Raw genomic sequence first — 17,542 nt, forward strand, 5'->3', positions numbered from 1 at the left:
TAATTTAGACCAAACTGAGATTGGGCCTCACATATGATTAACACAAAGTTGAGACACATGAAAGATGGTGCATTGCAGCTCCATCCAACCCATGCCACCATAAAAGTATTTGTTAACACTATGATGATCTTCTGAAATTAGAAATATACAGCAGCTATGTTTTTATGTTTTTACAAAGCACATGAGTGCCCCACTCAGGTAAAGCCTACAGGCTAAGATAGTGCTTCCTAAACTTTTTCAGGCTGCTGCCCCCTTGACACCCAGGCCACATTCCTAGTGCCCCGACCCCAACTAACCATCACAAACATAGACCTCTCTCTGAAGCAAATTCAAAGCAACTGTATTTCCCAAATAAAACTTAACCTTATGAACCCATTATTTTGTTGTTTTTACATGAATTGCTACTCCATTATTGACCCACTTTTCTTCAATGCTGCCTTGGAACTTTCTACTCCCCCCCCCCAGGGGTGGGGCAATACCGCCCACTTTGAGAACTACTGGGCTAAGAGGTGAAATACTTGTGATATTGAGATACCTGCTGATGATACAGAAGGATTTCCACCATTGCAGTGGATTCAGAAGAAGAGCTTGCACTATACCTCTGATTAGCTTCTGCAGTTTCTGCAGGAGGCAAAGCACCTCTGATGTTTCTTTCACCCAACTTTATCAAGAATGATATTTACAACTTTATGAATAGGAGAGTGACTTTGTTTTTTTGGGTGGGGAAATACAAATTTTCCTGTCTCCATATCTATATTTACCCTCATCACAATATTATTACTGAATCCTTCCTATTACTAACAAGGTTTCCAAAGTAAAAAATCTTTGTGCTGGCATGAATGTGAATAATTTTAATTCTTTAACTTAAAGAAACCCTATCAATTTTGATTTCATTTACATTATGTAACCTAAAATGTCAGACAGTTTTGACTGTCACATATATTGGCTAGCATGCTCAGCTTAAAGGTCATTGTTGAGCTGAAAGTATATTCTGAAATAAAATGACATGCTTTTGAATGTGACAAAAGCTGGATTCAATGGATGTGTGAATAAAAGCCATATAGGTTCGGGTTTAGTTTCACTGTGCAACAGCTTGAGCTAATGTCTTTCTACTATAGCCTTGGGTTGACCAGTGCCTTGTGGGTGAATTTGATAGACAGAAACTGTGGAAGCCCATTGAGTGTGTGTGCATGTGTGTGAGAGAGAGGGAGAGAGAGTATGCATGTGATTGTTCTCATCGTTTGACCAGTTTTGGGTTGTTTTTGTCCATCTAACTTCAACTTAACAATTCTGCATGAGAGCCTGGCAGAATAAATACTGCAGTCACTTACTTTGACTAAACACCCTTCAAAGCAGTACCCCAGGATGACCATAGCCCAACAGTTGAAACAAGTAAAAGATAAAGGATGATACTATCTGAGAAACAATTTGTGATATAGAATGGTAAGAAATAGTTAAGTAAATGTATAGAATAACACCTGTGAAATTTCTGCAAGCACTGGGCCTCTTAACTTTTAATGATCTTCCATGTCAGATAAAGACCTATAAATAACATTGCTAATATTGCATGCCAAAAGCTGGGCTTCCTCTTGAGAACTAAACATATACTTCTGAGGCACTTTTATTGAACTTTACTATGTAATCCTCAGTAGATACATGTCAGTTGTTCCAACTATAATGAGCAGAATACAGAGCATATGTTAGTTAGTCTTTATGTTTACATAATTCATAATGGGGGCCGTAGTGTGTCAATCACTTGACTCTGGTGGAATAAAAATTTGTTTTGTAAAAATAACACTTGAAAACCTCGTAAACAAGATATTTTCTTAAGATAATGGATATTTTTACACATAGGTTAGTTAATTAGCTTTAACAACACTAGTGTTTGGTCTTCCTGTAAAAGAGTATTCATACTAAAAGTTTTAAGTATGTTGCATATCAAATCAGTGCACAATATTTTTAGCAAACTGTTTTTGCATTTGACACAGCAGCAGCAGAGGTAGATCATTAGAACATGGTACTGAGCAGAAATGTTTTGTCTGAACCCTGCTAAGGTGAAGCAACTGTGATGATAGGAACATTTTTTAATTGAGACGCTGTAGATCAAGGATAATACAGAGATAATTAGGTAGATAACATTATCTAAGGAAGCTGATAAAGAAACTGTTGATGAGACTAGGTCAAATTAAAAGAAACTGGTTCTCTAGATCTGGGTTGTTTTAGATAAAATTGTGATTGGAGTTAGTAACCGGGAAAAAAGAAAAAGATGTGAGCACATCCTGTGTGTGTGTGTATCATTTTAATGTCCATTTTTCAATGTTTGCATGGGTCAGACAGAATTTGTTCAGAACGATTTTTGTATGGCTGGATATCCTATTTGTTGCCAACGCTCACCTATTTGCAAGCAAGGTAATATTTCTCTGTGTCTGGTCATGTTTAAATGGCAGATTGGAAATGAATGACATAACTTGTGTGACAGTGACGCATGTTTTACAACTATCACATGATGTCAAGACAAGGTCTCACACACATGAAAAGCTTCTTTCTGTTTTCTGCATGCTAAATCCTTTCACAAAGCTTTGGTTGGCCCTATGCTTTAGAAGATACTTGGGCAAGATGTCATTAGGTGGGTTTGACCCCCAAACCATGTTTTCAGAATCAAACTTCTTAACAAGCCATATTATTATTATTGTTATTATTATTATTATTATCATTAAGTGTATGTCTCAGTATGTATATATGTAACCAAAAAACTTCTGCCACTTCTTTAAGTAAGTTAAGCTATAAATTTGGTAGTAAACAATTAGTTATAATGTCAGGAACAAAATCTTATTGATGATGATGATGATTTCAAAATTTGGGTTTTAAAAAAAGGAACCTTTAGATCTAACACTGTCTCATCTGTGCTATTTTGGCTAACAGTATCAAAATGATAATTCTATAGAACTTGTAGCCAGCACTGATTTTTGCTACAACATTGCATATCGAGACGTCAGATGTAAACAGACAATGTGATTGAAGAGAAAAGTGGGTAATGAGTGTATATGCCATATTTTGGTGGTTGTTGCCCCTTCTTGAGCACTCATCTAACTCACTCTTGCCTCCAAACACACTGCTTCTATAGCCACTGCATACAGTGGTGTTAAGTTATTAGATATACCAATTTACATATTTGACATATTCCTGGGGCTGGTATGTAAGCATCAAAGATTTGTAGGTACGTGGTACTTCATTATGCATTATGTTTGCATAATGAAGTACCACGTACCTACAAATCCAAAATGACATTGATGCACTGTGTGGTCCTCTAAATTGTTGGACTGCCCATAAAACCACACAGTTGTTGCCAGAATTGAAAGCAGATTTGAATGGTGTATGTGTCGCATCCATCAGTCTTGCAGACTATGGAGAGTGTCTTTGTAGGACAAGAAAGAGCAACTTCTGAACAGACTGTGAAGTCTAGCCTTGGCTGCAGATTTTGTGTGTGTCTGTGTGTGTGTGTCTGTGTGTGTGTGCCTGTGCACGCACATAAGTATACATATATATGTATATATATTTATGTATGTATCTCTTTCTCTTTGTCTCTCTCTCCATACATATGCATGCACATGCACACACAAACACATGCATATCCATCCTTATCATAATGAGCAGTGGAAAACTGCTTGCAGGCAGTATTTCTGCTTGTATATATATCATAATTATTATTAGGAAGAAATGAAAAGAAGTAGGCAGATATAAAAAGATATATATATATTTATAACAGGAATTAGTGAAAAGAAACAAAGGTACTTATCTCACGCCAAACAAAAGCTACCTAACCTTTGGCAAATGTTGTTGTGTAAAACAAAGTGTTACTAGTTAATTGGTTGGAGACTGCACTAGCATAGGAGACTGAACTGGTCTATGTCACAAATTAGGCTTATTCTATATATATATATATATATTTGTGTGTGTGTGTGTGTGTTCTTATCATATGCTTGAACATACTTTTTTCTTATATTATTAATGCTTGCATGAGTGGGAAGGTCTTTTTCCTTTTATTCATTTACTTATTTATTTTGTAACTGGATTTATCTTTCATACTACTGATTAGTCAGCTGAGGTAGTGGGGTGAAGCTTGCTTTTGTGTGTGTTATATATACATTCATATATGTGTGTGTGTGTGTGTATATATATATATACATATACACATATTTATACATATTTTTTCTTTTGCTTGTTTCTTGACTGTGGCCATGCTGGAGTGCCTGAGGGGTTTTTAGTTGAACAAATTGACCCCGCAGGACTTATTTCTTAAGCCTAGTACTTATTCTATTGGTCTCTTTGTTCAGCAAACTAGCAAAACATAGTTAATTGCCTTTCTTAAGCTTACAATACAATGATAGTAAATTTTTGTATTAATTGTAGAGACAGTGTTTGTTATTTTTATGTATCTCCTTTTATATTTGCAATTGATAAGCAAAACCATTGTTGCTTACTCGTTTTCAATGGGTAAATCAATGGCTTACTGCATTTATGGCAATGATCGTGACATGGGTATAGCTTTTATTTTCTGCTTGTCGTTAGTTATTGGACTGTGGCCATGCTGGCTGCCTTGAAGCATTTAGTCAAACAAATTGACACTGGTATTTTTAAAGTCTGGTAGTTAATCTGTTGGTCTCTTTTGCCAAACTGCTATGTTACAGAGACTTAAACAAGTGGTGGTGGTAGGGAACTAAGACAAAGACGTGCATGAACGTGTGTGTGTGTGTACGTGTATGTGTGTACAATAGGCTTCCATGCAGTTTCGGTCTACTTAGTTCGCTGACAAGGCATTTGCCTGCTCATGCAATAGTAGAAGACATATGCCCATGGTTTCCTGCAGTGGGACTGAACCTGAAGCACAACACCACTGTATTTTACTCAAATAGCCTGTGATGTCACAGTAATGACTTTATATATACATAAAGCATGCTCTCTTATTTTATTTTATTTTTATTTTCTTATTTTTCAATCCTGTGTTAACATTCAAATTTTGTTTTTGTCAGGCAAAAATAACGATATTCCCTATAATCGCTCAGGATACTCATCAAGGGATAACTCAGTACCATCTCAGGTAAGAAGCGTTTTTTCTTCTCCATTTCACTATAATATATCCATTAACTGAGAATCACAAGTCCAGTTTTGCAGGTTGTGAAAAATCTTTGAAGAGCTATATATATATATATATATATATATATATAAATATAACTAGGTGACACAACACTTAGTAGTTGTAAAATCTTATCTTGTGACTGTTGCAGTTCTTCAGTTTACTTAGCATTTCTCTTCTATTGACCAGTCTCACTTCTTTGATCCATTTCCTACTGATTCGCATTGAATTTGGGTTTATTTTCAGTCCTGGTTAGTAACTAGGAGAATTACTGAGACAATGAGGTTTGTGTCCCTGGTTATCTATCTTTTAATAATTTAGTCCAAAGACAAAGTGGGCAATGCTTATGAATGACATTTGTAGGTCTTCCCCTACTGGTGAGATAACCCATCCAGAACACCTGCTGGTGGATATGGCCAGATTGGTGAACCAGTGATTTCTTTGGTATATCTCAATATAGTAAAATAGGCATCTCAGAAGAAAAGTGCCACAAAAAATAATTCCTGGGTATATTAAATATTGGAAACACATAATATGGGATAAATTGAAAATCATGAGATATTTCTTAATGCCCCCTCCCCTCTCAGAATTTCCTTGTCTTGCACTTTACTCAGCAACCCTGCTAGTGCTGGTGCCACATAAAAAGCATCCAGTCCACACTGAAGTTGTTAGCATCTGGAAGAGCATCCAGCTGTGAAAACCTTGCCAAAACTGACCTCACCTGTAACTAGTGCCACATAAAAGGCACTTAGTACACTCTGTGAGGTGGTTGGTGTTAGAAAGGGCATACAGCCATAAAAATCATGCCAAAACTGACAGAAGCCTGGCATGGTCTTCTGCCTGGTCAGCTTCTGTCAAAGCGTCCAACCTATGCCCGCATGAAAGCAGGTGTTAAACGATGATGATGATGGTGGTGGGCCAAATACAGATTAATTTGCCAGACATGATTGTCCTCTCCTAATTCTTGTATTTCAGTCTTTATTGCTATTACAACAAAAATACAAAGCATCTGCATAGAATGCATTCTGTCCCATCCGCAATCTCTTATCGTAACATTTCCATGACTCTTCCTTCTCAGCATCAGTGTGCTGCACATTATGCACACACTTCTCACCAATATTCTGATTCATACTAATATTGCATGCTGTGTAAGGTGGTAGATTGGCAGAATCGTTAGCACACCAGGTAAAATGCTTTGTGCCATTTCGTCTGTCCCTTCATTCTGAGTTCAAATGCTACTGTGGTCCACTTCACCTTTCATCCTTGAGCATTGCTGGCCTTGTGCCAAAATTTGAAACAAATATTGCATGTTCTCTAGAATATGTCATTCCTCAGATCTGTATGTTGCAGAACATTGTCAAAACTTCTCTTGGTTTTTTTTTCCTTATTAAGTGTATCGTGTGTCTAGTGTCTATTATTGATTTCCAACAAGTCCTTCCTTCTGAGTTAAAGCTAGATGAGTTGGGAAGGTTTTGTTTTAAATAAAAATAAAGAAAGAAATCTTTCTGAAGAGAACCATGTTTCTAAGGTAAACAAATACATTAAAGTGTGGAACATGATAAATAAAAGTTAAGAGCAATAAATCTTGCTTCACCGTTTAGCATTTAAACTGGCCGTATTTGGCCCCTTACACCTATGCTACAATGTCGTAAAAATAAACAATTAGAACATCAAAATATTGAAGCTACGCGATAATACTTTATTAATTCAAAACAATGTGAATGAGTAAGCAATATATTTGCCAGAGGAATCTGAATGTTAAAGAGTTCAAGTATCAGGAGACAGCGCTAGTGTTATTAATCGCAACAAGAATTTACTTGGTGAACTAATGAGATAACGAGGAAGAATCTATGCACTTACTAGACCTGCTTAAAATAGCAACCAAATTATCTTTATGTCACAAAAGAAGAAAAAATATGTATCTGGCTGAATAAATAAAAAAAGTAAATAAACCTTTGAGATTTTTATAGTCGGAACACCACCTTTGATTACAGGACTGTTGGATGAGAGCTGAACAACTAGCTGAAATGGTTTCTAAAAACTTTTCATGAAATAATTGCATGAATTTTATCTTTTTATCTGACAATGTTTATATATATGTTTATATATATATATATATATATCAAAAGGCACAAGTACAATTGTCACTAAAGTGACTAAGGGTGCAAGTCAGCTCCAGCATTGCTAGAAATAAGAGTCAAAACAGCTCTTACCCATGGGCAAGCTTTTATCTGTTTACTGACAAGGGAGACAAGCTCCTTACAGCAAGTGAAGTAGTCAGATCATCAATATATATATTGTTTTATTCTTTTACTTGCTTCAGTCTTTGACTGCAGTCATGCTGGGACACCACCTTTAGTCGAACAAATTGACCCCAGGACTTATTCTTTGTAAGCCTAGTACTTATTCTATCAGTCTCTTTTGCCGAACTGCTATGATTACAGGAACGTAAACACACCAACATTGGTTGTCAAGTGATGGTGGGGGGACACACATACACACACATAAATTAATACATACACATATATATATATATATACACACACACACACCAGGTTGCTTTCAGTGTCTGTTTACCAAATCCACTCACAAGGCTTTGGTCAGCCTGACACTATAGAAGACATTTGCCCAAAGTGCAACACAGTGGGGCTGAACCTGGAGCCATGTGGTTGGGAAGCAAGCTTCTTACCACACAGTCACTCTTATGTCTATCCAGTTTGTAATTCAAATAATCTAGTGCTACAACCAACCCCTTTTACTTAGAAAAACTGTATCACTAGATGGAGCCTGAAGTACAATAGGTAGACCAGATTATATAACCCTGCCAAAGTATTATAGATAACTTCAATATTTATGCTAATCATAGTCATCATTTAAACATTCAATTTTGCATACTTGCATGAGTCAGGTGGAATTTACTGTGGCAGATTTTCTACAGTTGGATGCCCTTCTTTTCACCAACCCTTACCTGTTTCCAAGTGATATTTCCCCATGGCTAGACGTGTTATCAAAGAACATTGGAAATGAATGACACTTCTTGTATGATAGTGACAATCCTTTTACAACTGTCATACAATGTCAAGACAAGGAGATATAAGTGTGTGCACACATACATTCACAGAGTCAGATTGACAGAGAAAGATCTGGAGAATTGTATTCGAAGAGTATGTTTGTATTAAAACAAAGACTGGAAAATTTGGTATATTAAAATATACCAAATTTTCCAAGTCTTAGTTTTAATACAAACATACTCTTGAAATACAATTCTCCAGAATTTTCTACTAGTATGTATGCTCATTTCAAATAAAACATCTTTATACATACATTTGATCATTACAACATGCAGATGTGCTTCATGAGGACATAGCTTGTATTATAACCTCTTCTTTATATATAGAAGTGTCCTGAGGTTGTTCTGGGACTAAGTACTGAAGAATGACCCCAGGACACTGAACTCTTCAGGCGAGATGACAAATTGACTGAGATGCCTGGTGCCTTGCTCTACTCAAGAAGACCTGTATGCCATAGAAGAAGCGTTAAGACTGGTCCTTTTCATGGTGTAAAGTACTCATGGCAATTCTGCATAATATTGCCCATGCGGCGTGACGTAAAAGCACCCAGCACACTCTGTGAAGTGGTTGATGTTAGGAAGGGCATCCAGCCAGAGAAACCATACCAAATCAGACTGGAGCCTGATGCAGCTCCCCCAGCTTGCCAGCTCTGATCAAACCATCAAACCCATGCTGCTAGCCTGAAAGGTGGACGTTAAACGATGATGATATATATATATATATCAGTTTCAATCTACCAAATCCACTCATCCGGGTCTGTAGTAGAAAACATTGGCAAACTATTATGAAATGATCTGGTTATAGGCCCTCATTAACAAAAACTATGAACAAAAATTATGAAATACATGTATTTCTTTTATATATTTTTTTTATTTGGTAAAAGCCTCAAATACAACTTAAAAATATCTTTATGGCAATGGCTATACACTAAAATTTCATATGAATATTTTCATAATGTAGGACACTTGTTTTATGATTAGACACTATCTAATCTATACTCTTCTTTTACTAGTTTCAGTCATTTAACTGTGGCTGTGCTGGAGTACCACCTCAAAGGGTTTTAGTCAAACAAATCGACCCTAGGACTTAATTTTTTAAAGCCTAGTACTTATTCTATTGGTCTCTAACAAACCGCTAAGTTATGGGGATGTAAGTTGTCATACAGTGATGGGGGTGACAAACACAGATACAAAGACATGCATGCTCACACACACACATTCAATGGACCCCTTTCAGTTTCTGTCTACGAAATCCACTCACAAAACTTTGGTCGGCTTGAGGCTATAGTAGAAGACATTTACCTGAGGTGTCATGCAGTGGGACTGATGTTGGACCATGTGGTCGGTAAGCAAGCTTCTTACCATACAGCCATGCCAAGATTTTTAAATATGTAATGAGACGGAAACCAAACCATCTAAACTTGGTTGGTCAACAGTTGTTTCATATTTTTGGAAGTAAAAGCATCTAGGCGACACATTTTATTAATTGAAAAGACTTTACAAGAAACCAAAATTGAATATTGGGTCATCCCATAAATGTGTTTTTTTTATACTTTTTATTTTTCAAAATTAAGATAAGGTTCTTTTTTAATCTAAAATATAACTCTCCTTCATTTTCTACAATGTTCCAGCTATCTGGTAGACTTGCAAGGTCCCTCTTTCAAAATTCACTTGTCTGTGATGAAAAATACTCTTCCAGTACTTTCTGTCCTCATCTACAGGCCTCACTCAGACTTTACTGCTGACCTTCTACTAACATCTGTTTCTAGCCTGGTTATCTTGTGCTCTCTTCTCTCTCCTACCTTCTTGCTCAAATCCTTTCCATTAGTGCTTTATTCAGCACTAGCAGAAAGCATTTCATTTTCCTTCCAAAGCAAGGCCCTTCTGAAAATCAGAATTGACATAACATGTACAAACTTACTCTGTTCATATTTGCACATTCAGACCTCTGTTATTTCCTCGGATTCTGATGTTTGTTTGTTCAATCGTTCATTCAAGTGAGTCAATACTTGTAAATAAAGTTAACAAACACACTTATCTTGACTATATATTTCTGCACATTCATTTAATGCAATTTTCTTTTATTTTCCTGCTACAGTCTTTGACAATTATTGGAGAGTATATCATAAAACAAGTTTCCTTTTAGAACCAAAATTTATATAATAACAGCATGGAAGACACATTAGCCATTAAAAAAAAAAACCATTTTGACACCAAAATAATGTTGAGGTGAAATTAACAGTTTTTGTATGTTTTTGAATGGCTAATATATATTTCATGCTGTAATTGTTTTAGTTTTAACAGTCTCAGATCAGATCACTTGCCAGGCAAGAAATTTATATTATAAACTGTCAGACTTAGCATATAGTAACAATCACCTTATGCTAGTGGATAAATTCCTGGTGTGACATATAACACCATTTAACTCCACAATGACTAATCTGTCATAAGATTCAATACAGTTTTTTTTATAGTTTCACTTTAACTCTGTTAATTAAAAACTTGATCCTTTTATAGTGAAAGTTATTATTTTTTTTTACATTATGCTGAATTTTAGAATATTTTTTTAACTCTTTAATATTCAGACTTCTCCATCAAATGTAAAGCTTATTTATTTACGCTGTTTTGAATTAACTATTATCATGTAGCTTCAGGATTTTGATGATGTGATTGTTTAGTTTTAGAATAACTCTATATGGTACATATGAGAAGACAGGTATGCTTGGCTTAAATGCTAAACAGTTAGGAACTCAATACAAAAACAAAATTATTTTTAAGCAAGTATCCAGAAACCCCACCCAAAATATTTCCAATCTTTTAGTTATTGACTTTTATCATTTTGTTTTCTTTGCAACGAATGTGTGCATGAAGCTAACATTATTAAAACAAAATATAGTTTTTCAGATGATATCGTAGTAATTAGTCTTGTAATTATAGCCATCATGATACTTTGGGAAATCTTTTGAGTAATTTTGACTAGTATACTAAATAAAAGGAATAACACTTAAAACATATTTTATTCTTAATTTTATGACTATTCACTTTATCTATCTCATGGGTGCTAACCTATGGCCTCCAGAAACTCTTTAAATCATTTGTTTCTGACCAATGTTAAGATGTAGTTAAGAACCAGTAATTGAAAGCTCACACCTGCTGCTGAATTTAGTCATGTTGAAAACATTGTTTTTATAACTAAGTAGTAGTTCATGTTCTTTCTAGAACTTATTGGAGAAATTATTTAGCCACTAAATGTAATATTGAACATCTGAGCCTTTTGACATCTATAAGCACCTATATATATATATATATATATATATAATATATATATATATGCATGTGTATATGTATGTATAGATTGTTTATACATATATATATATAGATGATCTACCTATCAATATATATGGTTAAACCTAGTTGGCATCAAGATTGTTTTTAACAATCCCTTATGTGGATATTACTTCCTCAAATTCTGTGTGTGTGTGTGGTGTGTGTATATATGTATATATATGTGTGTGTGTGTATGTATATAAATATATATATATATATGTATTTATATAAATGTGTATGTATGTATATATGTATATGTGTGTGTGTATATATATGTATATATATATATATGTATGTGTGTGTGTGTGGTGTGTATATATATAGGAAAGGAAAAAATATTAAGGCTGAATGCTAAACTGAAAGTTTAGCATTCTGCCAATATATCTTTTCCTTTCCAATCATTTCTCCAAAACATAGAGGGGACAAACAAGAGATTAAGTCGATTACATCGACCCCGCTGTGTGACTGGTATTTATTTAATTGACTCCGAAAGGGGGAAAAGCAAAGTCAACCTCGGTGGAATTTGAACTCAGAACGTAACGGCAGACAAAATAGCACTAAGCATTTCGCCCGGTGTGATAACGCTTCTGCCATCTCGCTGCCTTTATATATATGTGTGTGTGTGTGTGTGTGTGTGTGTCTGTGTATATATATATATGTATATATGGAAAACACAATTAGCACTTCAGAAACTGTTGACTGCACTTCTGCATTTGTTATTTGGTGTCAAAATTTTTTGTTGCCCCAACCATGACCTGGTTACTGACATGGTTCCCTTGCAATTTTCAGAGTTAACCAGTAACCTCTATTCTAAGTAACACTTACTCACCCAGTAATGTATGTTATCTGTTTCTTGAAATTTGGAACTTATCTCAGAATGTGATGAGAGCTGTTTCATTAAGTTCTTATTTTAAAATGTTTTATTTTTATCTCTTGATCCAGGGCTTGTTGGGTAATAGTATGCCCATGTCTCCAGATTCATTGTCTCCAGTAGCCAAACCAGGTTCTCCATACTATGGTTTTAACAGTAAAAGAACATTAGAAGAACCTTTACGTGGTAAGTCTTTAACTGTTATATTTGATTATGAATGTTTAAAGTCCTCAGATGGGGTTTTCATTACTCTTGGATTCTTACATCCAATGTAGATTGAACCTGCTTCTGAGGAAGAGGATTTCACATCATTTATAAAAGAAATACATGTAATTAGAAATTTGGGACAACATAGTCTCTTTATCTGACAATCTGTTTGTATTATAAAGAGACCAAAGTAATTTCTTAACTTTGGCTGTATGTTCTGGTGTAAGATTCATCTCATCGTGGTTTTGCCTTTCTGAGAGAGGTGGTTTGAATCATCAGCATTCCACAAACCAGGTTTCATTATCATAGCAGCACAGAACACGTGTAAACACTGATGATCTAAAAGTGCAAATGTCCAAATTGCAATTGGTCAGAACAGTAAGAAGTTCTTCAGAACTGTTGTTCAGGAAGTCCAAGCAGCATTATAATAACTGACCATCCACTCTAGTTACTCAGGTATCAAAAGACATCAACATTCTTGACCATTTCACAGTCCATTGCTTCATCTGAACTGGTTCTACATCACATCAGAATGTTGTTTGTGCATCTCTCTCAGGTGTTTTTTTTTTTAGAATTGGTAGAAACACTGTGTTAATTGCAATTAGAAACATATCGATGTTGATGATGGGCTGACACATAGCTGAGGAAAGTAGAGATATGTCAATTCAATCTTGGTGTTATGAAAACTGCTGTGACTGCAGTGTTTTTATAAATCACTGCCAATTGGTAAAATGGCATGGGTTATTTATTCTTCCTGTTTTAGGTAAATCCATTTTCATAGTATAATGCATTTGAATTGAATAAGGAGTCACTACATTGACTGATGTAATAGTGTCTTGAGGTTTTACATGATGTATATAATTACTACCAATTTTAAATGTTGAGTAATTTTGAGAATTAGCCTATAACATGTATTCTTAACAACACATTTGCTCGCCTAATAATATACATTATCTGCTTTGTCAATAATATCTGTTTTGAACATGACCTGACTGTCTTATTTGAGCATTAGATTTATCCTCTACCCACCTCTTTTGTAGCTGAGGAAAATGATCAGTAATAGAATAAAGATCTACTGGATCATTTCTTGATTGTGGTTCAGTATTTTTATAGATAGATATAATATCAACTACCAGTTATATAGTATTCTGTGAAAACAAACAAACAAACCCAATAATACAGATATAAAATCAAAATCATCATCATTTAACATTGATTTTCCTTGCTGGGCATATGTTGGACAGTTTGACAGGATTCAGCAAGCCCCAGGGCTGCATTAAGCTGACATTGGAGCTCAATGTGGCCCTGTGGCTTGCTGAATCTTGTCAAACTGTCTGACCCATGCCAGCATGGAAAACGGACATTGAATGATGACATGATGATGATGATAATAATTTTGATACGATATGTCAATTCAGTTCCACTTCACTGACATTGCTTATTATTTTGTTGGTTCCAAATTAAATTTGGAACTCTGCTAATTACAAAGACTTCTCCTAGAGTCCAAACTTCAATTGTAAAATATATGATGGATCATGTTCTTTTTTTCTTTTTAGTCTTATTATCCCATTATAATTTTTTCAGGTGCAAGAGCAGGAAAATACACACCTCCCAATCCTAATTCACAAAAACGAAGGAAAAGTGGTTCAGTAAGTATATAATTACTGTTTGTCTTAATTACCAATATATCACTTTCATATTTTCGGAGCTCTGAATGTTGACATTCACAATTAGTTTTAAACATTATCTGGTAGGATTTAAATGATAAGTTATAAAGCCTTTTTAAAGATTTTTGCTTAAGAAAGAAGTGAGTTGGAAAACGAGTATCTAAAAGATGCATTGGAAAACATACAAAAAAAAAAAAAGCATATTGTTGTGAAAATATTTTGTTGAAATATGTACAAAAATGTCATAAGCTGGTGGCCTGCGATCCAACCGAAGTAGATGGTGTTTACAAAGTAATATAGTTACTTTTGCTATTGACTTGGTGCAACTAACAGGATTTCGGTTATATGTCTTGATATAGGACAATCTTCTGACTAGCTTTGGAGATGGTGATTCACAAAAGACTAATATGGCTTTGCTGTTGTGAGGAGAATGAGGGATTACAGAAAAAAAAATTCTTAGCTCAGTGTTTAGAGCAGTGGTTCCCAAACATTTTTTTTATTCGTGGCACACCTTACAAGAAGTTGAAATATCTTGACACTTTTTCTACATAAATTCTAAAAGTTATTCAAAAGGGGTTTTATACATCATACTAGCATAGCATAAACTATAAAGTAATAATATAGATAATTAAAAATTGCATGTACTTACTCCTTATTCAATGTATGAAGTAAAATTATCAACGAGAAACACATGCTTGATGTTTTTTGGAAAGGTTTTCAATATTGGGAGATTTTTGAGAAAGACAAACCCTCATTTCTTCTTTGATGCAATGGAGCCTCTCTTTTTGGGGATTTGATGTTATTGAGGGTTGACAATTCCAACTCACATAAATACAATGTGGAAAACTGCATCAAAACGAGTAAAGCTATTTTTGCTACTGCGGGGCATTCTTATATCATAGCAATCCAAAATGTATCCATAGGTAACTCAGTATACTTGATTTTAAGTCAGCGATCTCTAGATAAAGATGCCAATTCCTCTTCTTCACAAATTTTTAGACCAATATTAGATGGAATTTTTATGAAGGGATTTTGAACTTCTGTGTTCATTGATGGAAAATAAAAGTTTATTTTTTCTTCCAGATTTGTCAAATGTTCAAATACAATAGGAGTCATTTCTTTCATGCAAATTTATGTGTTAAGGGAAATGTTTCGAATTTACCACCTTCAGTTCTATTTTTTTAAATTACAACTTTCTTTTTAAATGGAACCAGCTTATCTGTTGTAGTGACAATGTTTTCATTTCTACCTTGCATACTTGTGTTGATGCTATTAAGTTGTGCAAATATCTGTTAAATATTCCAGCTTGGAAACCCAAAATTCACATTGTAGATATTCCAAGAAGCATTCATGTTTTCTTCTTTAAAAAATGCATGCAATTCTTTCTGAAGTTCATGTATGCGATGTAGCACCTTACCTTTTGAGAGCCATCTGACTTTTGTGTTTAAAAGTAAGCACTTGTGTTAGAATCCATATCAACACAAATTTGTTCAAGTAAGCAACACTTCAATGGCCTACTTCTAAATATTAACCATTTCAACAACTTGGTTTAATACTTGCTTGAGCTCAACTGGTATTGTTTTTGAAACTAGTACCTCCCTATGTAGGAAGTAATGAGTGCATATAACATTAGGATTTTGCTGTTGTATGAGCGATACAAAACCTTTAATAGAGCCTATCATAGATGGTGCCCCATTGGTACATATTCCAACATATGAATTCCAGGTAGGCAGATGAAATGTTAAAAGTATCTTGACCTCTTGTAGTGAGTGGCATTTCTTCACAACAAAGGAACTGACTTATGATTCGGTTACCTTCAATAAAGAGAATAAATATAAGTAATTGTGCTTTGTTGTTAATGTCCTTTGATTTGTCAACCTGTAGAGCAAATTCTGAGTTCTGAAGTTTGTTCTGTACATTTTCCTCTATATCAGCAGATAAATCCATAATTTTCCTATGGATTGTATTATTTAAGAGTGGAATCTTGCTTATTTCTTGCTTGGCTTCATCACCTAACATGGTTTTATCCATCTTTCAAGCGGGTAAGATAATCGAGTGTGTTGTTGTAAAATGTCTTTTCAACTTTCTGGACAATATGCCTTCTTTAGACATCTTTTCACCACAAACAGCACACAATGGAAGCACACAATCCTCGTTGCCAGTCCAATGAAACCCAAACTTTAAATAGCTATTACAATATTTACGATTGGCTTGAGCTTTCACATTATTATCACTACACTTAGTTGCTTTTGATGAATGTTCACTTTCAAATTCATAATCATCACGGTTATGTTTCCTCTTCATAAACTGTTCCGTTTTATGGGTAATTTAGTCTGTTAATATGAATTGTATCACACAAAGAGCACAGATACAGTAAAACAGATTAAGACAAGTGACCAGTGAGCTGTGAAAAATGGCAGTGTGTCACATGTTATTGGACTCTTTTGAGAAGTCTTTCAAAATGAATTGAAAAGAAGAAAATTCTTGCCACTATATGAATGAAAATATTGAAATACAGCCGCAATACATGAGGACATATTATTAAAAGATTTAGTTCAATAATTTATTTTTCACATGTATTATTGAAATGAAAATTGCTGAGGCTATGACCAAAATAAACTAAAACATAGTCGTGAAGTGAATATGTCCATAAGATGTCAATTTCTAGGATAGCTTGATGCTAATTTAGTTCTTATCCTAATGAAATTTCAGATTCAAAATTGAATAACACTGTCATGCCATAATTAGCCTAAATGAATTGAATGACATAACCTCCTCTCATTCTTTGTTTAAAACTTAGTATTTAGTTTTTTGCCACTTTGACATTTATATATGAACTTTCAAATGAATTTCGGTTTGTATTTTTCATATTTTGAAATATAATCTTACTCTTCTTCGAGGCGCATCTAATTACATCTTGCGGCACACGGTTTGGAAACCACTGGGTCAGAGCGTCAGGTTTGCAATCATGAGGTAGTAAGTTCGATTCCTGGACCAGGCTGTGTGTTGTGTTCTTGATCAAGAAGACACTTTATTTCACGTTGCTCCAGTTCACTCAGCTGTAGAAATGAATTGTGATGTCACTGGTGCTAAGTTGTATCAGCCTTAGCCTTTCCCTTGTATAACGTAGATGGTATGGAGAGAGGAGGCTGGTATGCATGGGTGACTGCTGGTCTTCCATAAACAACCTTGCCCAGACTTGTGCCTTGGAGGGTAACTGTGTAGATGCATCCCAGTCATTCATGACCAAAGGGAATCTGTACCCT

At 34.8% G+C, this 17,542-nt stretch overlaps 1 protein-coding gene across 7 annotated transcripts in view; it reads left to right on the top strand.

The window, feature by feature from the left end:
- Nucleotides 1-17,542, top strand: part of LOC115219652 (transcription factor 12) — a 171,008-nt gene that overhangs the window by 69,054 nt on the left and 84,412 nt on the right. For all 7 annotated transcript variants that reach the window (XM_036509591.1, XM_036509592.1, XM_029789826.2 and 4 more), the window contains 3 exons: nucleotides 5,031-5,098; nucleotides 12,474-12,588; nucleotides 14,194-14,258. In XM_036509591.1, coding sequence (XP_036365484.1) covers nucleotides 5,031-5,098; nucleotides 12,474-12,588; nucleotides 14,194-14,258 — 248 coding nt within the window. The remainder of the gene's footprint in view (nucleotides 1-5,030; nucleotides 5,099-12,473; nucleotides 12,589-14,193; nucleotides 14,259-17,542) is intronic.

The sequence above is a fragment of the Octopus sinensis genome, linkage group LG15 (genome assembly GCF_006345805.1).
Source record: "Octopus sinensis linkage group LG15, ASM634580v1, whole genome shotgun sequence".
Lineage (NCBI taxonomy): Eukaryota > Metazoa > Mollusca > Cephalopoda > Octopoda > Octopodidae > Octopus > Octopus sinensis.